We start from the raw sequence: 20,898 nt of genomic DNA, 5'->3' as shown, positions 1-20,898 counted from the left end.
CCTGTCCTCTTTTCCTATATCAATGAAGTTTACTAGCTTCTTATTCTGGCTTTTGTGGTTTCATCATTCGGGGGGCTCATCACGGCAGCAGTTAGTTTCGCAGCTCTGTTCTTTGCCTTCATCTCCTACACGGCACTCATTTGTGCTTCCTTGCTGCTTCCTCGGCTATATAGTTAGCACGAATGCCCTTCTTGGGATCTTTTGTTAATGATGCTCGCCGCGGGATATGATTACCAAAAGCTATTGCAATGGACTCCTTTTAACTTTTGTATTGGCTTTTGTTAATGATGATTGTTGTGGGATATGATTCCAATAGCTGTTCCAATCGACTCTTCAACTCTTGTACTGGCTTTACTTTAATCTATTGGCTCACAAGTAGATCTTATTTTTAAAAATTCAATAAGTCACACCATTTCATCAAGTGGTGTGACACAATTTGGGTTACTAAGTCTTTAAAGACTGGGTACCCAAGTTTTGGCCTAATCTACATATTCAATCTCTTTATTACCACATAACCCAAAAAACAAGGAAAGAATATTCCCCATTAATCAAGAATTTCCCTTAGGCGAAGAATAACACATCACAATTCCACCTAAAAGAGGCACATGAAACCAGGGTCTAGAAATTATGCTTTCATTGCTAAAAAACTGAATCATGCAAGTCAAATAGATAAGATCAAAAAACCAATGGGTTTGTTTGGACAACTTTGATTTCAAATAAAAAAATTTACTTCACAATACCTTTTTATCTTCCCAATCACCTTTTTATCTCACATACATCACATCACAAAAAGTGCTCCAGTAATTATCTCAAATAAATCATCCAAATAAACTCAGCATCAAGACAAACTCATTGATTTCTTATAAATTAAGAAGATTGTTCTAACAGATCTCTTTCCTTCCATATAGGAAGAGACAACATGAATTTAAGTAACAGAGCCGAAAGCCCCACACATAGACAAGCATGTAAAAGTTCATAACAACCATGAAAGCAGGTCGCAGAAACAAGTTATCATCACATGTATAGTCCTTCAGGAACCCCCTCTTTCTTCTTGAACATAACCTTGTCTTTTGCCTTCTTGAAATCTGCATGCGTTACCTAAATACAGGAAAATTGATTGAGCATACACCATGTTCAGGGTAAAACAACATGAATATCCACTTTATAGGCCCAAATATCTATCTAACTCATCTACCAAATAGAATAAAGATCGACAAATAAGAAGTTATTTGACATACCAAGTATTTCTACAGTAGTAAATATCACAAACTTAAACCAAGTATACTAGCGTCTCACCTTCATACGGCGCTCTCTCAAAGCAAGCAATCCAGCTTCAGTACAAATTGCCTTAATATCAGCACCAGAAAACTCATCTTTAGTCATAACAAATTCTTCTAAATTGACGTCATCGGCCAATGTCATCCTGGATGTGTGTATCTGCTTGCACACATTAAAAGTTAACATAGTCTTCATCACATCAATTGCATAGACACACAATGTCATGCACATACCTGGAAAATCCGCCTCCTTGTCTTGATATCTGGAAGAGGGAATTCAATTTTTCGGTCTATTCTACCAGGGCGAAGAAGTGCAGGATCAAGACTCTCAATTTTGTTTGTTGCAAGAATCACTTTGACATCTCCTCGTGAATCAAAACCATCTAACTGGTTCAGCAGTTCCAACATGGTCCTCTGAATCTCACGTTCACCACCAGAGTGCGCATCATACCTATAAGGAGCACAGTTAGTCTTGATGCAAAATTTTCTCTCACTGCACACACAAAAAGTGTTCAGAGGTGCACCTTTTTGTACCAACTGCATCAATTTCATCAATAAAGACGATAGATGGCGAGAGCTCATCAGCAACTCTGAAGAGTTCCCTCACCAATTTAGGGCCATCACCCAGGTACTTTTGAATCAGTTCACTTCCTACAACACGCAGAAAAGTTGCTGAAGTGGAGTTTGCTACTGCCTGAAGGAGCACCAAACAACAGGATTAGGAGGCCAACATTCCCAAGAAGGAGGCAATGCAAGATGACCCTATTGTTGGAAGGCATCAAGGACCAAGACAACCAGAACCACTCCATAAATGCCATAAAATCAAAATTAAGAAGCATGTTAAGCACATAGAACAATACAACATTACACAGAACAACTCAAGCACCATGTGCTCTGTAATTGTGCTAAAACGCCCATTCAGGCTTTATCCCAGTGTAATTGCTCCCTGATACTATTGATAAAATAAAATCAATCCAATGAATGCAATCGTCATCACACAGATATCATATTCAAAAGGTCCAAAATAACGATACACAATGCATTTCAGAAACAGCCGAGAGGACAAAACAATGTTTTGCCATCCCTATTGATAAAAGAATAAATTAAACAAGGCAGAGATTTTCACTGAACAATACAAGCATCAAAGTAAAAAAAAAAATTAAAGGACAACTATTTTGCAATGATGGTAGGAATTAAGCAACACAAACCTTTGCAAGCAAGGTTTTGCCAGTGCCAGGCTCTCCATAGAGGATGACACCTTTAGGCGGTTTAATACCAATGTCTTCATATAACTCGGGGTGTGTCAGGGGAAGTTCAACAGCTTCCTTGATTTCCTGTATCTGAGCATCCAATCCACCAATATCGGCATAAGATTCCAACGGAGCCTTCTCAACCTTCATGACAGACACCATGGGGTCGACTTCATCTTGAAGAAGGCCAACTACAGAAAGAACCTGGAACCACATCTTCCCACTGTGAGAATCTTAAGGTATCCTCCAGGTAGTCAGTTCTTCTAATTATACAAGTAAAAGAGACGATACAACCATATAAAGCATAAAAAGCCCTTAAAGTTTTAATCTGATCTTCTACATTCACTAACACACCAAAGTGTTCTCTAATAATATTCAGATTTTCATGAAAACATAAGCTTTCTTTAAAAATTAGATGTTCGTTGAACCCAATATTTTAGACCAATTAATTTCCAACAGTATATCCCAAAAGTCAAAAGCATATGCATCCATGCCTGAACTCTATAAGAAACCATACCCTCACCACCTGCTATTAAGCACATCAAAACTTATTCATGGGTAAATAAGCTAGTATTTAATTAGCAGAAGCCCACATTGTGCTAATTCACCATGTATTACAGGACAGGCTAAAACCAACTTATACTCTGCAAATTTTTCCCACTAAGCGCAAGGAACAACAGGGAAAGGGGTAACACAACTGTCTTTAACTGCAAAAATAATTACTAGGAGTATACATTGAGAGGGCGTTCCTATCTATCTAGTTCAACCCCACAATACACCTTGACTTTCCATGTCCACAAGGAAAATCCCTCACTATAATTGTCTGTTTGACCAATTCGATAGTTCAGAAGTTGGAAAATGAAAATCCTCCCCTTATGTAGCTATGATATATGCTACAACTATTCACGGTGGGAAAAAACAAAAAATTCTTGATTTACAAATTATCCTGAAATCACAAAGCAAAAGAGAACATGCAACACCACTACTAAATTGGCTTCTACCAAAAAAAAATGCTAGAACTTACCATTGAAAATGCAAAAGGTAAGTAATGTCCGACATAACATTCTTCACAGGGACCCAACCAGTTCAGGACCCCGAGAATCTTACATCTATTTTTATCCATTCCAACCTAAAATCCCACGAAGCTTGAGCTCCCCAGTCACAATTTTTACATAATTAGTCCATATTCTAGCTCAAAGCTTCAGACATTTACCTAATTCAGAAGGGACCCAAAACCCTAGCCAATCCATCCAGGCACATTTACAGTGCCTGTAATAAAACCACAGATACCAGAGATGCAACCCTAATTTCCCCACCTCAACAAACCAAACCCTAATTACACGATTCAGAAAAATTAAATAAAAAAGTACACTTAAAAGGAAGCAGAAATAGACCTTGTTGTGCATCAGAATAGCGCATCCAGGCTCGAGCTGATCCTTATCCACAAACGACAAAATCCCGACATAATACTCCGGTCCAACAGATGACGAAACAATAGCATGATTCTCGTCAATAAGCTCCTCTAGGTTTCCGACGCTCATAGGAGAGCCGCGGAGATCATCGACCTTGGATCTATCCTCTTCAGTCTTCTCCTCTTGAGGCTTCAAGCGTTCCTGATTACTGACAAACTCTTCTTCCATCAAAAGATAGTCTTTGATCCGCTCGAGCTTGAGCAATCGGAGCTTGCACTTAGTCAGAGGGGTGACGGTAGGGAGACGAGCAGCGGCTTCGGGGCCTTTCTGCTTGCGCTGTTTGCGGCCAACGCGAGCGGGTGGCGCCGCCGGCTCGAACTTTTTCTCCTTCTTATCGCCGTCGTTTTTTCTGTCCCCTGGGAGTTGCCGGTTCAAGCCGCCGGGTGTGCCCTGTCCCATGGTTTAGTTGATATACTTGGAACGGAGGAGGCTGAAATTGCTAGTGTTGCTATGTCTGAGAAGTGGAGAGAAGAGCAAGCGTGAATTGTATTATTTTGTTCTGTTTGTGGTGGCTTTGTGTTCAAGAAAAGGTTGCGAAACAGTGGAAGCCGAAACCCGAACCCGAATCTGTTGCATGTGTGCGGGGAGCCGGTGGATATTAGAATTTGGGTTGGGTGCACGTGATTGTCACGTGTGCACTCACCATTGATTTTCAAAGAAGATTGGTTTTATCCAACAAATAAACCAATTCGAATTTGTCCTTTCTTTTAAAGATAAATCTCATATACACCGTCATTATTAGATATACGTTACAGGTATAAAATTTGAATTTGAAATCCAAAATTTACTCGTATATCATTCATTCAATCAATCGTGATAGTTTATACATTGACAGTGTATAATTTGACCCAACTTAAATATAAAGTTTATGCTACTCATCAAGTTTCTTCAATATCTCCTAGAAACAAACAATCTCCCAAAAAAAATCAGTTGAGACCCTCTCGTACCTAGTTAGCTAAAAAGAATTATAATTAATTGTGCCACCTAAAAGAGATAAATAAGCTAAACAGCATTATTATTGCCATCCTATTTTTTTTTTGTTTTTTTTAAAGATGGTTCTTACTATTTGGTGCGTGCACAACAAGTATACACACACACAGAGATCCACTACTAAAGGGTGTAAAGCTTTATAAATACTACTCTTGAATTGTAGTAATAAAATTTTACAGGAGAAATTTAGACCTTGTTTGGATTGCCGGTTTCGTAGAAAAATTACGTCGTTTTTTGTGATCACATTTCCCTATTACCTTTTTCCCTCACGTATATCAAATCGCTACAGTAATACCAAATTATCCAACCCATTTCTTACTTGGTACTCTTAGAATACCAAATTATCAAAGTCATAAGAGCTACGTCATAGAAATAACTAGAGTTTTTTAAGGGAAATTATAAATCTTACAATGATAAGAGAAAGAGAGAGAGAGATATGTTTTACAATAAGAGCCACCATTTAAAATTTAAGATATGTTTTCCAATCTTGCTATTTGAAAAAAAATAACTTTTTAAAATCCCAATATACATCTATCTAGAGAATATTTTGAATTCAAAAGATACATATATAAATTCACTAATGTCACTTCATCTTGACATAATAATTACCATGTTTTCATATAAAATTGAATCTCTAAAAAACGACTCTAATATTGGGCCCAAAGGAGTACAAAGTTTTGAGAATTAAATGAGGCTTAGCTTTCCAACGGGTGCAAAAGCACTTGTTTGGTCCGATAGTAATTCAGTTCCCTCCGGATTCTCCTTGACCCATTTGAGCCCACCCCTTTCTCTTTAGTATAGAATAGGAGTAAGATTAGAATAGAAAAGCTATTTTATAAAAGAGAGGGAGAGAGAGAGAGAGAATGAGGCTTAGCTTCCGTAAAAAAGGTAAATAGCAAAAGAGTGAAAAAAAATTAGGAAGTGTGATGGGCTCAACAATGATCTGGTAAACCGGGCCAGCCCGAAAAATGTGCCAGTGTTTGGGCTTGGCTAGAAGGCTAAAGCAAAGAAAGCCTGACAGTATTTACAAGCTTTTCTCCCCGAGTCTCCAGTTGTCTTCCCTGCAAAAATCAACCGGGAAAAGCTTACAGAATGTACTATTTTGTACCCATCAGAACCGATCGGGAAGCAAAAGCACTCTGATATTCGGAGACCGTTGAGGGGAAGTCTATAGCCACATATAGCCAAATGGGACCAAAAATTTGTCAAGTGTGCGACGATGCACAATCAAAATACAAGTGCCCAAGGTGTCTGGTTCCCTACTGTTCTTTGGTCTGTTTCAAGAAGCACAAAGAAATTCCATGTTCAAAGCCTGAATCTTCTTCTCAAGGTACGTCCCCTCGTGAGTGCAATTTTAACTCCATGTTTCTCCCGACCTCATTTGTAACTTAATGTTACCGTCATGATTGTACAGCACTAGGTTAACTGCCACGGCTACTAGCATTTGTAAACCCCAAAATCACAACTTTATGCTTCTTGCTAAAAATTACTCTTGGTAGACGTCATCTATGCTGTAAAGTGATTTGGGCTCTTTGTAGTTATCTTGTTATCAAGTATCTGGTTATAGCAGCTGGGGAACACTTCTTCTTTTTTAATTTCCCCTTTCCAACCAGGTAGATTTATTCTTCAGACATTCGTTGAATTCTCTAGCATTACATCTACAGCTGCGAGCATGCCAAGAATTTACGCGCTTTCGGCTGAAGTTTTTTTTGAAGCAGTTCTTCCAGAATTGCACAAAGATTTTTTTTTCTTCAAACTATTTGATGCATCTGTAAATCCTTGTCTTGGTTGCTGTCTACAGGATATTAAATACTTTGTATTCAGTGTTAACTCAGTATTTTCTGCTAATGTGTTGCGGCGCTATTTTGATCTGTATTGGTTTTTAGAGAATTAAGACATGCAACAGAAAGTTGGTCTTTTCCGCCATATATTTGTGTACTCTGACGGGAAGGGTACTTCCAATTTTGTTATAACTTGTCTTATCCTAGTCAGTTTGACTCTGTTTCTGGTCGGATGTACACTTTAGTTGCTGAGAACGCTGAGGGATATTCTGCTAATGTTGTGCATCTCCTTTCTATCAGCTCCCAAACGAGCTATGCATCTTGAGAAACCCTATTATGTTGATGACCCAAGTGAATCGCTGCAACGGGTTCAACTGGAGTCCATAGGTATAATCTTTTATGTATTTTCAATAATTGCTTTGCTAATATCTCACTTGTAAGGCAACTGCTTGGTGTTAAAGCTAAAATGCCTAGCATTGATATCACAATATTTGGACCATCTCCTCCACTCCACTAGCCTCCAAACCCCCAACAGAGAGAGAGAGAGGCCCCCCAGGGGGGGGGGGGGGGCCTGTTTACTAGAAGAGCAAGAAGGTGGAAGGGTTCCTGACTGGAATCTCTTTACTTTTAACTCGTAATAACCTATATATGTATATGTGGTATTTTTCATTCGTTCACGTTAATTGCACTTAATCAGTATAAAGTTTACAGATTAACCACCACCTAGAATAACAGTTAATCATGATTTCTCAAATGGCCCGTATGTACAGGCTCCATTTCCTATCTGCAACTTGAGTAGAAGAAAAGAAAGATTGCATCTAGAAAGAAATAATTAGAGATTTGAAATTACTTTAGAAGCCTAAGGGGTAACATATTCAATTATTTGTTAGTGAAGCTTATTGCATTTGTTGATGGAACCACATCCCAAAATCACAATTTAATGGGCTAATGGCATTATGCAACTTGATGGAATCGCAATCAATAAGTTGTTTGCTTGTCAAGGTTTTGCACGCTGGTGTCATGTTTGCTTTAAAATACTCAACATTTACATTCATTAACTGATAATTGTGAAGCTGATCAGGAAAAAGACATTCAAAAGAAAAAATATTTTTTTTCTGTAAAATGAACTTCTTACTACTTAATAATGAATCTAATTTTAGGACAGTCAGCTGAACATTTCTCAGGCATGGGTGCGAGTACTTTGTACAGATTCTGTCTTGGAAGATAGGATCTTGCCTTAATAGATTCTTTGTGTTTTTGGTGCAATTTTTTCTGAATTTGAACACAGCTTGTTCGAGTGAAATTCGTGATATATTGAAGGATAAAGAGCTTCAAAAGCTCATACTCAATGTAGACGGTTCTGCAGAGGCTGAAAAAGTAAGTTGTTACTAACTGGAGTAAATTTCTATCGGAATGAAACATCTTTAAGAGTCTTCTCAAGAATATGCTAATTGTTGGAATGTTGCACGCAAATGACTTTCACTTGTCATGTTTCTTTCTTTAAGGAGCTAGGCAAAGCAATGGAAGTGGATGCATTCCGCATTTTTACTGAGAAGGTATCAATTTTATGTTGACAGGAACTCTCTATTGGTTTGGTTTTGTTAAATAAGTGTGTGTTATAATTGAGATATCCAAGCTGATTGCTGAATTTGGTTGGATCATGTTTTTCTTCTGATTACAGATATTGTCTATAATTGGTCCTAAAGTCTAAGCACTGAGCCACAAGCAACAAAGTGTTTGCTCTTTCAATTGAAACGGTGGTAAACCTGCACTTGCATTCATGGCAGTGCCATAACAATTATTTTCTGATGATACATATGGTCCAGTAAATTTTGTATTGGATGCGCTTACTACCTATGTCCGTCCGTCGTTTGACAGATTGTTGTACAAAAAACTCGCAGGCATCAAACTGTTTTGGCTGATCTGTAAATGCCATTTTTGAACTCAACGACGGCCATTATTTGTATTGCATGCTAAAATCTTGACTTCTGTATTTTAGCCAATTCTGTAGATGTCATCTGTGAACTCATTCAACGGCCATAAATCGTGCATACCCATATAGTTTTCGCATTTGTATCCAATTTTACAGGGAGGAGGTGCACTTGTTAATCTGCTTCGGCTTCTGTGTTTCAGAGAATGAGAGTTGCTTCCATTTAGTCCTTTTTTCCTGAATCGGGAAACAGAACCATGCAGTTTTTCTGACCTGCGCCGTGCTGCATGAGAATCAACATCGTAGGTAGTAGTACCTATCAAATGTTTACAGTTTCTCCGACTAGTAAGCGCCTGAATTGACGTTCCGGAATGACAGTGTTCATGGTGGTTTGGGGGTACCGACGAATTACCTTCGATTTTTTCCCGCCCCAGACGTACAAATAATTACCACATAGCTTATGAACCTTGCAAGGGGTTAAATTCGACTCTTTTCCACCTTGGGCACACAAATAATTTAACGCAAACTTTAGGGAAGATTCTAAACTTTACAAGGTGTAGGCGTAAATTGTGAGGAAGGAATCGAAAGGCAATCAAGAAATTTTATCACGACATGATGATTTCTCTGCCAATTCAGCCCACGAGGGGCCTGGACGGTTGTCTCTGACAACCGTCCCAGGCAGTTCACGGCTTGGATGAAGCTAAAAAAATTTGTGTGGCTCAGATCACGTCTTGTCACTCGATTTTCACGCCGTGTGAGACCCACAAAAATGTTGTTCTATTTTACTCGCTGTTGTTCAATTGTTACACATTGTACAGATGATGTTACACCATGTACAAATGGTGTTACACCTTCCGGAGCGGTTGTCTTGTTCTGACAACCGCTCCAGCCCCGCGTCCGCCGAGTCTTGGGACTACTTTTCCAATCATTCGAGCTTTGTCAGTCGCCCCATCCAAGTAGTGAAGGTCACCATAGCAGGTGATTCTCTGTTGCAAGTAGAATTTTTTTTTTACATGCAATATCTTTTCTTTCTTTCATTTTCACTTTTTATTAAACCACTTCCATTCGTGTTTAATTACGTGTTGCTGGAAGCGTCGTGACTTTATATGTGAAATCTGGCAGCGGTATTAGAACAATTCTTCGCAGAAGCAAAAACATGAATTGGTATTTATTAGGAACAGGTGACAGCTCTATATAGCCGTCTACGGGTGCTTTTGATTAAGTCTAAACGAAACTCCACAGAGTATAACTACTATTTACTCAGCTACACAACTCGGTCATCCACCTGAAAATGAGCTCCGGAAGGGAATAAATCATCCAGAACAAAACAGCTATGAAAGATAGGCGATGAGCATGGATGTTCAAGGGAACAAGAGCGGGAGGCAACTAGAATTTATTCTCTCTCTTGCCATGGGTGGGAGCCTCAAACAATCTGGCGACCCAAAAAAATTGAATTAGAAATTCCAGCTGATGCATCAAGATTTGTCACCCACATACAAACCCAAAATTCCGCTGTGTAAAAAGTGATTATCTATGGGTGTCCCTTTCTTGCTGTGGGATCACTCAATTTGCTAAAACTCAACCTTGAAGCATACCAGAAGTGAACATACATGTTAGAGGTAAGATATATAAAAGCAAAGTTGATTATGTGTTGATAATTACATTTTAGTAAATACTACAGCTCTCAAATCACAGGGTGAGGCCGGCTTACAATCGAGCTCAACTGAGTCTCCTTTCCTCCATTAGGCTACAAAATTTAGTTCTTGGACGGCTTTGCCATCAATCCACCCCCGACTAACCTGCAGATCAACAAAATGCTCATCAATGAATCCTAGTTTTAGAACCTTCAACATAATTTTGCTTAAGGTTCAAAGACCTTTCCTTTCCTTCCCAACATACTTGAGATAATACAGTACCATTAGCACAGCTAATATTTGGATGGATGTCTCTTTTATTGCGAAACTTGATTGGCATTGAAATACTTAGTGAGAAACCACCCAACAACATTTAAGTAATTGTCCTCATTTAATATGTGTGCGTGTGTCAATCAAAAAATCAGCCTACCAGATTGATGATTATCAAGATTCCCAACTTCTCTGCTACTATTCGGCTTGCTGGGCTGTACTACCACTTGATTCTGGAAAAAAATGAGAAAGGAATGCTTCAATACAACAAAGAGGCAGCAGATACAAGCAGACTGCTTCATATAAGATGGGTAAAGAATCCACGATGTATGACAAGGTGGAATAGCATTATGAAACATGCATATTGGTGATAAAGTATTTCAGTAACTAACAATGTTGGTATAAAGACACAAATAAAGAAAGTGAAGTCATGATGGCATTGATATTGGAAGTTTTTATTACAGATGGCTGATTGACATAATACACAGCGCTCTCATATAAATATCACTTGCCTGTGGTAATGGTATTTGTGCTTGGTGGAGACCAATGAACTGCTGATAGGGATCAGCAAAATTTGGAACTCGTGGCTGATTTGGATTAGGCGTCACTAGTGAGTTCAGCATTGGATCCAGCTGATTGGAAGCTTGGATTCTGGAAGAGTCAGGAACCGGAACCGGTTGCATATGAAATGCTGGCATGGGAAATCTTGGCCCCATGTTTGCTGCTACAGCCGGGCTTGGCATTCCCGAACCGGGTATAAGAGATGGATATGGCATCACTGGACGGTTCATACCCAAATCCATGCCCATGCCCATGCCCATGCCCATACCCATTGCTGGCATGTACTGCTGTACACTGGGATACATCATCGGGAGCATGCCACATCCCATTGACATCAACTACAGTAACAAGTGAAAATTGCATCAAGGATGACTTGCTTCAGATTATTGGTTTCATAAAAAGAAATTTCATATGCTAAATTCATATTCAAGTACCAAAGGATGCAAGAAACTAACTGCACTACACTAAGTAGCGCAGCAATAAAAGAGAATGCAATGACATCCAAATTAATTTCCACCTGTCCTTTTTGTGGCTCCTATGCCTGGAAAAGCGAATTGCAGTGGCTGTTAATGAATTGCATGGATTTTGCTTCGCCGGTCAGTTTTTAGATTAGCCTGGGTGTTATCATCTATCAGTTGTGGAGATATGGAAATATGATGCTGTATCAGAGGGGCAGTTTCTACAGTCCTACACTTTGCAAACTGCTATCAAAGGGATAATATATGTGACCCATTCTTGGAAAGGTATTAGGAAGATTCGGACAAACTGGAGACTTAACACCTGTATGCAGCAAAATCTCATGAGATTTATTCTAAGTTTTGGAAGTAAGGGCTTATAGCTTGATACTTAGCTACTTTGTTCAATTTTTTATTATGGGATTCTATTCCCTCTATGCGTTACAGTGCATTTAAAACAAAGTTAAATTATTGCCTAAAAACGAAGATTAAGTCCCATCACTTCTATTTCTAGGCCAATATATTGTCCTATAATTAATGCATGAATTAGTCAATCAATAAAAAAAGCATCACTTCATGTAAGGATGGCATCAGCTGGTGCAATTTCAAATTCATACCATTTTAAATTTTTTCCCACCAAGAAGGATGCTTTCTCACACCAAACATTTGAAGATGAATGTGCGTGAAGACATGTTTATGCCCTTTTGCTATATGTAAACATAGTCTCCAAAAAACTAAACCAATACAGGAAACATTTTTCAAGAATAACTTCAGTAGATTATGAATCCCAAGGTCAATTTATTACTGGTTAAGAAAGAAGAAAAGAAAAAAAAACAGTTACGAGCAGTCTATAGTTCAGGACAGAGAAAAACAAATCCAGAAGATGGTGAAGGAAAAAATCTATTCAGTTCTGTGGCAATGTTTAAACAAATTTGTTCCAAAAGCTAAAAATAGCCATCAAAGTATAAATAAAGTACATTGGTGGCAACACCAGACTATAACATTCTGCTATTAGAATCTGGATCTCTAGAAGTCTTAGAATAGATGTACAATTGGAAGGGTAAAAAATAGGATACTAGGACTACCATTGCTTCAATCAAGGAAAAGGAGATGCTTTCAGACCAGCAACCAAAGCGATCTTTAAGTAAAAGTATCTAATTCAGGATGTTCGAGAGAAATACTCTACTATTGTTCTTAAAGTCATAATGGTAGAAAAAGAGGGTGTACCTGCACTTGCAGCTGTAGCGATTTCAAGTACTCAATCGCCTCATCCAGCATTGAAGCCTTGTCTGACTGCAACTTGCCAGAAAAAGGAAAGAGTTATGTCTAAGTGGAAAATAGCATGAGTGGTGTTTAGTACTGATATCAATAGTCAAGAGCAAGGTGTAGACTCTAAAAGACCTTGTTGCAACGAGGTATGAGTTCTTGCAAGGCCCTCATCTTTTCATTTATCCTGTCTCGACGCCTCTGCAGAAATTTGTTTGCATAACGTTATTAAAGAGGAAGGAACAATTTAGACCCCGCAAAACCTCTACAGCCATTAAGAAAATGAGCAACGTACTCTTTCTGAGAGATTGTGAACCTCTGCAGCACGGGATCTCTTTGTAGATGTTGATCCACGGGCTTGCCTTTTTGCATCAGCTGACTCAAACTCGATATCCTGTGTTTTTTGTAGAGACAGATCTATTGTTGTTAAATGTAGGGAAAATATAAAAAAAAAAAAAGTTCATTGATGCTGTCGAGAAATTAACCAGCAGGGGAAAAGGTCGAACATAAACTTCTGAAACACGCTTCAGCCGATACATTCGACTCGACGTGCCAAATCATCACAATATAATAATTGACTCGCTTCATAAAGAGTAGTACTATAAACATCTACTACTATAAAATAACCTTCTTGTACATAAGGCTTCCAACTTGGTCGACAAATAATTAGCATATCTCTGATCACTCTTACAAATAGTCTAATTGTGACATGAGCAAGTACAGTATATTTTTACACCCGCAGTTGGGAAAAAAAAAAAAAAAAAAACGAAGCGTGGACAATGACGTAAACATCATCAAGTGAAAGATACAGAAATGAAAAGAGACAACAAGACGGCTGCAGTGATGATAGTATATGGTTTTTGAAAAATGAAAATTCAAGAACCGTTTTTTATCCAGATCCTGAAAATACATGCACTGACGAAATCCTGGTCCTGGGTGCGGGTGGTGTGACTTGGCAAATGCACAAAAACAAAGTGCAAAGTCCCGTGATTTCTTCTGCCCTCTGAAAATGAAAAACTCTCGACAATCTTCCAACCCTCTCTTCTCCTGCTGCTCCACTATTTCACTAATCCGCCCACCAGCTCCCTCGACCCATCATCACTCAACCGTACGCTGATTATTAAAATTTGTGGCGTTGAGCGTGCACACGTGGCATGTTGACACCGCGCTTGTTCTCCACGTGCCACGTGCACGGCCAAGCCCATGACGTGGCAACCGGACTATGGCAAATTGCCAAATATTTTTAGATCCCACCCAGCCCCAGAAAAAGAAAAGGAGGGAGAACCATAAAATATATATATATATATATATATATACTTAGCGCTTTTAGATATTTTAGTATAGGGGTTGCTGCTCTCGCGCTAGCCGACGTAAAACATATGAAAACAAACCAAAAAACATAAAACACCCTCTCCTCCCGTGTTTTTTGATAATGTAATCCTGCTACTCGTACTAAAGAGTTGGACTTATTCGGTGGTGAAAAGGTGAAAAATAAAATAAAACTAAAATAATAATTTGGCGGTTAATTTGAAAAAAAAAAAAAGGGGGTCAAAGTGAAAAAAATTATTCTCACCTCACTAGGACAATCCGTCTCCTCCGTTTCTCTTCCTTTACGCTTCCGGTCTTCCTCCCCGGACGTGCTCGGTTTATGAATTGAAGTCGGCGGCCGGTGATGCGGCTCCGCGGTTGCACTGACGCTACCCCCGGAGGCCCCGGAGGACGACGTGACGGTGAGTTCACAGGCCGTGGTCGCCAAGTCCCTAGCTGCAGCAGAGGTAGCCGCAGCTGCAGTGCAGCTCACGGCTCCGCATCTTACATCCCCTTCAGGAACCCTCGATTCCGGCACCGTTTTTTGCGTCTCATTGGAGTCCACCACCGTCAATTCCCTCGTGTATCCGGACTCGTTCCTGGATTTGGGCAGTCTGGAGAAGTGCATGAAGTTTTGAAGCCTAGGAGCAGCTGCCTCTATTGGGTAGGTGCGTTTCGAAGGAGGAGGTACAGGGGGTCGAGGAGGAATAACGGCTGGCGGCGGGCGGATCTCCACGACAGTTGTGCGGAGTTCTCTGGGAGGAGCGGAGGGAGTTGGCGTCATGGTGGTGGAAGCTGAAGGCGGCGGAGGATAGAGGAGATCGGAGTAGAGGTCGCGGTCGAAGGAGGAGTCGTCGAGAGGATAGTGAAGCCAAGAGGCCATCTCGTCTTCTTGCATGAAGAGCTGCTGCGGCGGCGGCGCCGATAGGTTGTCATTTTCTAGTATGGATGGGATCTCTCTAGAAGCACCGGATTGGTGTAGTTGATCAGGCTCTCGGCCGCGGTTGGGAGATTTCTTGAATGATCTTTGATTCTGGCTTTGGAAGACCACCTGCCCGTTCTGCCATAGCAGCTCCATGATCTCTTCTTCACCTCTATTTATAATTGACATGACGTCCATAATTTAAAATAAAACCGGAGAAAAAAAAATAAAAACCAAAACTTCAATTGAAGCTCTTGGTCTTGGAGTAGACAGACACAAGCAAAAGCATAAAAATAAAGAAATTGGGGAGTTTTGGGAAGAAAACTCAAAACTTAATTACATTGCTGGCTTCTTGGGTCTGGCAGTGGTACTGGCAATAATTAAGGAGGCTGCGGAAGAAGAAGTAGGGATTCCATAATCGTCATCCATTTCAAAATCCGGAACGCAATGATTCATGATTGATTAATCCCTCCCTCCCTGTAGCTCTAGCTCTAGCTCTAGCTAGGCTGCGACCTACTCTATAATCCCTAGTAGTGGCATATACTACCGCTATTGCTACATCAGAGGCTACTCTTCACCTGCCTCCACATATATCATCACCATCATCATCAAGAAGCCGCTGCACATATATGATATATACTCCCTGTAATTAAGCTGGAGGAGAGTAGAAGCTTGATAAGTCGGTGAGACAACAGTTCGTCTGGTTTGCTTTGCTTGCAAGTCTTTTTATTTTAATTTTTCCCCTCTAGGATGTGGTACAAGTTAGAAGAGGGAAAAAGGGGTCGGGGTTTTGGGGGTGGTCTTGTAGAAACAGCTAGCAGCAGTTAGGATGAGGGATGGGGAATGATTGATTACAATAATATTTGCTTGTATCAGGACCAGTTAATACTACTACTAATATGATCCAGCTTTAGTGTTATATATGTAGGAGTATATATTTTGGTTTTGGGTGGGGGTCGAAGATAAGGTGCAGAGAGCACGAGAGGGAGGAGCTTCTCTCTGTCCGTCTCCGTTTCTTTTCTTCTATAGTTCTATTTTTGTGTGTTTGTCCTACTGATTGACTGCTCTCTCTCTCTTTTCTTCCGAATAATGCGAAGATAAAGGACGCGACCTGATTTTGACGGTTTTTGTATCGCATACTGTGTCACTACTCACTACTAGCTCGCATTTCCCACCACCATTTGGCATTTGATTTCCTCCTTGTGCTCCAAACAAAGTTATTTTAAAATAAAAAAAAAACCTCAGCTTGTTAGTGTAGCCCCTGAGATCAAGTCTCAAAACCGAAATTGAGGGTTGAAATTAACTCAAGTGCTGTAAAATTTTTTTTTTTTTAAAAAAAAGAAGATGTAGTAGTGTGATGATACTGTAGCCTGGGACCTCGTCAATGGATGGATTCTAGGATAATAATTGAGCCCATTAATGGATTGTGGAAATTCGGATTATTTATGCTAGCTAGTATCTATTAAGTCGCCATCCCACCTTTTGAAGGGCTAGTGTAGTATACGTACTGCGTACAATTTCAACGTACGAGGGCTTGTGTTGTATATGTACTATATACAATTACAACTACAAGCCCTGCAAAAGGTGGGATCCAAAAAAGTTTTTGTAATTTAATGTATGTGAAATACAAAAATATATTTGCAACGTAAGTAAGCATTTTTTTCTTTTGACAAATTAATAAGTTGGACCAGCGACAAAACTTACTTATCCTGACACATTTGGTTGAAGATGCGGGAATCTCAGCCCCAGCAAGAAGCATGAACTACTTAAGATAGTGCGCTTTTGGTACTTCAACCCAAAAAAAGGATTTTTTGTATGGGGGGGAGAGATTCTATTGTTTAATGGCTTGACCATTCTCCTTACGAATGAATGATGCTTTGTTTAATGTAGAAGAATCCGACAATTAACGATAAACCGTCTCCGTAACTAAAGTTAGTTGGCGACTGTATTTGATATTGACGAAGAGACTCATTTTCCTAAGGAATCTTACGCGTGGATAGACGGCCGTGGGATTTTCAGCGATTTTTTTTTTTTTTTTGAAGATTTGCTAAATGGCTTTCCAACGATCGAGTGTGTTTGGATATGAGATTGTTTGAAGTATTATTTAAAATAATTACTGTAACACTTTTTATGATGTGATATATGTGAGATAAAAAAATAATTAAGAAGATAAAAAGATGTGTTAAAAATTGTTGTATTTGTAATGTAAGTAAATAAATTTTAACCATTATTTGGCTATCCAAACACGCTCGACTCGACGATAATAATAATAATGTGGAAGGCGGCCAGCATCTGTCAACTTCATTTGGTAGTGGTATCAAAGGTATTTGTGCTTCTATTAATTCCAGCCCCAAAAAAAAATTGTTTTTTTTTTTTAAAAAAAAAAGAAAGAAAGAATGAGAGAAGAAGAAGAAGAAGAAGAAGATGCATTGGAGGGCATCCATGGATGATGAGTCAGAAGTATAGAAAACGTGGTCCGAACCGAAGCATCTAAGCCAAAACAGCGATGGATACGATTGATCATTGAAGCTTAAGCGTGGTAAGTTGGAATGCGGTCAAGAGTAACCAAGTACAGGTATTTCCTAGTAGTAATACTTCACTGGAATGAAAGCGACGCCCATTTAAAAGTAGGCGCCCATTTTTTGAGTTGAGATGATGACAGTTGATAAATTGTCACGCTTTAGGCTGTTTTCTCTCCAAAGGTTCCCTATTAAACTGAGCACCAATCATTTTGTGATGAGGTTTTATGATGTACGTTTTGCGTGGACGTTCCTCCCCATTACATATATATATATATATATAAAAGGCTTTGTGTGGACTTTGCTGTAGTTTTCTTTTCTGGCAAGTTGGATGCGAAACTCGTTACAACTTACAAGTAGGAAGGAGGTCCTTGTTTACTTGATCCACTTGCATGCGTTATCCTGACTTTCGCAAGTCCCGGCCGCCCACAAAAGCGCCCCATTTTCAATGACGTCATCTATCCTATGAAAGTTCGGACAATGTTTTATGTCGGTAAGCAGCCATTACTCCCCAGCAGTAGTTGATTCAGAATTAACAGAAAAGTCAGTTACACGTGGACACATAAGAATAAGCGAAATTCACTGAACATATTAAATGAAATTAAGCAAAACACCTCTTATACATCCACCCAGTTAAAGAACAGTCAATTATTGAGCAAGATGCTTGGTAGTTTTTTCGATTGCCATAAAATTTTTTACAAGTCACCCCTAAAATTTTTTACATACAAGCAAGTTATCGTGTATTTCCGCCTTTTCTTCCCTTACATTTGAACTTGAAGGACATCCCCTTGTCTACGTGATTGATTTGATATGACGCGACAATAATTTTCAACTAATTGTACGATCTAAAAGACGCTTATAATTGCATAAAATAACCTTGTAAATTAAATTTACAGGTCTTGAAAAAAAAAAAAAACTTGGTATTTTGAATGGAACTTGTTGTAATTACATTACACAAATCTCAGAGGACTTCCATAGGATTCTACCAAAATTTGAACTATCTATGCCCAAACAAGTACTGCACTGTACTAATAAAAGATCACGGTACCTCCTCTTATCCTTGAACTTGCCATTGTTTGCTGGATCAGGAAAAAAAAACAAAAGGGAAATCTGAAATGGGCTAGATTAGAAATATTATTGAACCCGGTCCACGTGGGGCAAGAGTATGACGTCTTCATCAGAAGAACAAAATTGAGAAAGGGGCAGCGGCCGGGGAAAAGAAATCTGAAAACATAACCCAAATGAACAACTCGAAAACCTGAAGTTGCAGGTGGAGAAGTACCCGCGGCCAGCTGGTCTTAAAAGCTCCTCCCACTCCTTCGTCTGCTTTTGATTTAAATCATCAAAAACAAAATCTTTTTTTTTTTTCCCGAATTGAATATACTCCGCACTTCCTCAATCCTCATCCGGAGCTGCGAATTTTCTGTTACTACGATTACTTGTAGCACAATCCTGTATTCCTGTCCCAGTAGTTTGGATGCTCTCCAGTCCTACTAGACAAACAGGTTTTTTTTTTTAAAAAAAAAAATTACTAGGAAAAGGAAAAAATGCCCTAGTGCCTATAAGATCAAGTTACAGAGAATATTTAACCAAAAAAATAAAAGAGAGAGAGAATAAAATATGAGAAAATATGAGAAGTATTGACTCGCTCAGAATAAAAGAGTGAGAGTAGCCACTCGCTCGGAAGCGTTTGAGCAGCACCCGGGCAAGTGGGAATCGAATGAATATGTATGTATCGAGACTGAGGCGTGCTTTGTTGGCCCGTTTAATATGTATGTATCCGAGGCGTGCTTTGTTGGCCCGTTTACCGACACTTAGGGCTCCATTCGGGCTTGGGCCCACTTATCCTTAGTTCTTAAATCTGCTCCTCAGTTCTCGCCCACACAATTTTGCGAACCCTACTTCCCCCTCATTCCCTCTCGTTCACTTAACTAATATCCATACTCCAAACTTCTGTTCTTGACGGTAGTATCTGAACCGACCAAAATTTTTTTTTTATATCCATCGAATGTTCACAGTACATTCGTTAAGATATATTTCAGATATTATATTTTTAAAAACATAAAATTAATTTAAAAATAAATAAATACAAGAGCAGATAGGTAAGATTAAATATGAAAAGTATATAAATGCAAAAGAGAATAATAATTGTTAGTATGTTATGAGACAAGATAATCATGAAACCTTGACCGATGTACTTGGCAGTTTGGATTGTCTGATACGGTAACTTATGTGAATATTAGATATTTTAACGAATACTCTTATAACACCGTTAGAAATTTTTTTTAAAAAAAGTAAAAGAATCCTTGAGTTTGAATAGGAAAGCAAGAAACTATTTTTTTCCCCACAATTATTGCATAATAATTACCTATTAGAAACTATTTTGAGTTGAAGTTGGATGACAATAGGAGATAATAAAAGGTTAAGCACGTAAACCCCTTCCACGAAATAGATGCATCTTTAAATCTCTTTTTAGATGCATGTTTTTCGATTGTTTTTGGTAGAATGTGAGATGACAACTATTTACCGATTGCTTCACAAACTGCGAAACAATTGGTGTACAAAAATGATAGTGAAGTGGAAAAAGATGGAAACCAGAACCATTTATAGAATTGTAGTACCATGTCACTGACAACAGAAGAATAATCTCAAAATAAAATGCACACTGTACTTTGTTTATCATAAGAATAGGGATTTCCTTTCTTACTTTTTCTGCTCTGGGGAAATGCTTTGATCCGTGGGCCCCCGGCCTCTGACATCAATGGAAATTTACCCTTGACCCACAACAATTTCAAGGACCATCATACCCTGAACATTTAATTTTTACGTTTCTCATCGAAGTTTGTGCCACAGCACCCAACGCCCTGCATTGCGCTTTGTCCCCCTCCTCAAGTCCATTTCCATTGTCATAACCATCTGACTCAAGCCCGAAGGTCATAGTAATACATTTTGCCCCCTTGGAATTAGGTGTTAGTAGCACATTGCCCCCCTTGTGTTCACGGAACCTACAACTTACCCCCTAATGAAAAATAATCTAATGTAAAGCATTCAGATACCAAAAAGATAACTGTTATGATATTGTCCGATAACCATTTGTCATTTTCCCTTGCTTATTGTTGTTTTCCTTACTATTGTATTAAATTTCATCCCTATTATGAAATACAAATTTTCATAAATAATGTACTAAAGAATATCTTATGAAACGATTTAATTATCATAAGAAATTCAAAAGTATGTATTTATTTAATTTATATTTATATTAA

The 20,898-nt window shown here is 38.9% G+C and overlaps 3 protein-coding genes across 4 annotated transcripts; 1 reads left to right on the top strand and 2 right to left on the bottom strand.

Annotated features, from left to right (window-relative positions):
- Positions 1–827: 827 nt before the first annotated feature.
- Positions 828–4,517, bottom strand: LOC113760676 (26S proteasome regulatory subunit 4 homolog A). The gene is made up of 6 exons (XM_027303355.1): positions 3,922–4,517; positions 2,486–2,731; positions 1,802–1,971; positions 1,512–1,728; positions 1,297–1,437; positions 828–1,098 (listed from the first exon to the last, which is right to left on the bottom strand). Exons 1-6 carry the CDS (start codon positions 4,396–4,398, stop codon positions 1,015–1,017), a joined length of 1,335 nt encoding a protein of 444 aa, XP_027159156.1. The 5' UTR covers positions 4,399–4,517; the 3' UTR covers positions 828–1,014.
- Positions 4,518–6,034: 1,517 nt separating this feature from the next.
- On the top strand, positions 6,035–8,840 carry LOC113775190 (zinc finger HIT domain-containing protein 3). The gene is made up of 5 exons (XM_027319963.1): positions 6,035–6,319; positions 7,071–7,157; positions 8,059–8,147; positions 8,276–8,326; positions 8,452–8,840. Exons 1-5 carry the CDS (start codon positions 6,178–6,180, stop codon positions 8,479–8,481), a joined length of 399 nt encoding a protein of 132 aa, XP_027175764.1. The 5' UTR covers positions 6,035–6,177; the 3' UTR covers positions 8,482–8,840.
- A 1,002-nt stretch (positions 8,841–9,842) lies between these two features.
- On the bottom strand, positions 9,843–16,157 carry LOC113763990 (transcription factor PIF1). Of its 2 annotated transcripts, XR_003467433.1 has the most exons (9): positions 15,457–16,157; positions 14,460–15,288; positions 13,182–13,280; positions 13,022–13,087; positions 12,848–12,913; positions 11,117–11,503; positions 10,765–10,837; positions 10,363–10,499; positions 9,843–10,132 (listed from the first exon to the last, which is right to left on the bottom strand). XR_003467433.1 is itself a non-coding variant. In XM_027308006.1 (8 exons), the coding sequence occupies exons 1-8, from the start codon at positions 15,570–15,572 to the stop codon at positions 10,495–10,497; spliced, it is 1,641 nt and encodes a 546-aa protein (XP_027163807.1). In that variant the 5' UTR covers positions 15,573–16,157; the 3' UTR covers positions 10,134–10,494. The 2 variants fall into 2 exon arrangements, 1 of the variants encoding a protein (XP_027163807.1); XM_027308006.1 differs by lacking the exon at positions 9,843–10,132 and having other exon boundaries at positions 10,134–10,499.
- Between the last annotated feature and the right edge of the window lie 4,741 nt (positions 16,158–20,898).

This window comes from Coffea eugenioides, chromosome 1 (genome assembly GCF_003713205.1).
Source record: "Coffea eugenioides isolate CCC68of chromosome 1, Ceug_1.0, whole genome shotgun sequence".
Classification (NCBI taxonomy): domain Eukaryota; kingdom Viridiplantae; phylum Streptophyta; class Magnoliopsida; order Gentianales; family Rubiaceae; genus Coffea; species Coffea eugenioides.
Note: the sequence above shows the minus strand (reverse complement) of the source record. Positions and strands in the feature narration are given on the sequence as shown.

Excerpts from the sequence above, each read along its gene's own strand:
- LOC113760676 (XM_027303355.1), bottom strand. The coding sequence starts at position 4,398 with ATGGGACAGGGCACACCCGGCGGCTTGAACCGGCAACTCCCAGGGGAC. Across the intron at positions 2,732-3,921 it reads CTATTCTGATGCACAACAAG|GTTCTTTCTGTAGTTGGCCT; the intron begins GTCTATTTCTGC and ends ATGTGGTTCCAG. Across the intron at positions 1,729-1,801 it reads GATGCAGTTGGTACAAAAAG|GTATGATGCGCACTCTGGTG; the intron begins GTGCACCTCTGA and ends TGCTCCTTATAG.
- LOC113775190 (XM_027319963.1), top strand. The coding sequence starts at position 6,178 with ATGGGACCAAAAATTTGTCAAGTGTGCGACGATGCACAATCAAAATAC. Across the intron at positions 6,320-7,070 it reads GCCTGAATCTTCTTCTCAAG|CTCCCAAACGAGCTATGCAT; the intron begins GTACGTCCCCTC and ends CCTTTCTATCAG. Across the intron at positions 8,327-8,451 it reads TCCGCATTTTTACTGAGAAG|ATATTGTCTATAATTGGTCC; the intron begins GTATCAATTTTA and ends TTCTGATTACAG.
- LOC113763990 (XM_027308006.1), bottom strand. The coding sequence starts at position 15,572 with ATGAATCATTGCGTTCCGGATTTTGAAATGGATGACGATTATGGAATC. Across the intron at positions 13,088-13,181 it reads TTCACAATCTCTCAGAAAGA|AGGCGTCGAGACAGGATAAA; the intron begins GTACGTTGCTCA and ends AAATTTCTGCAG. Across the intron at positions 12,914-13,021 it reads TCATACCTCGTTGCAACAAG|TCAGACAAGGCTTCAATGCT; the intron begins GTCTTTTAGAGT and ends GGCAAGTTGCAG.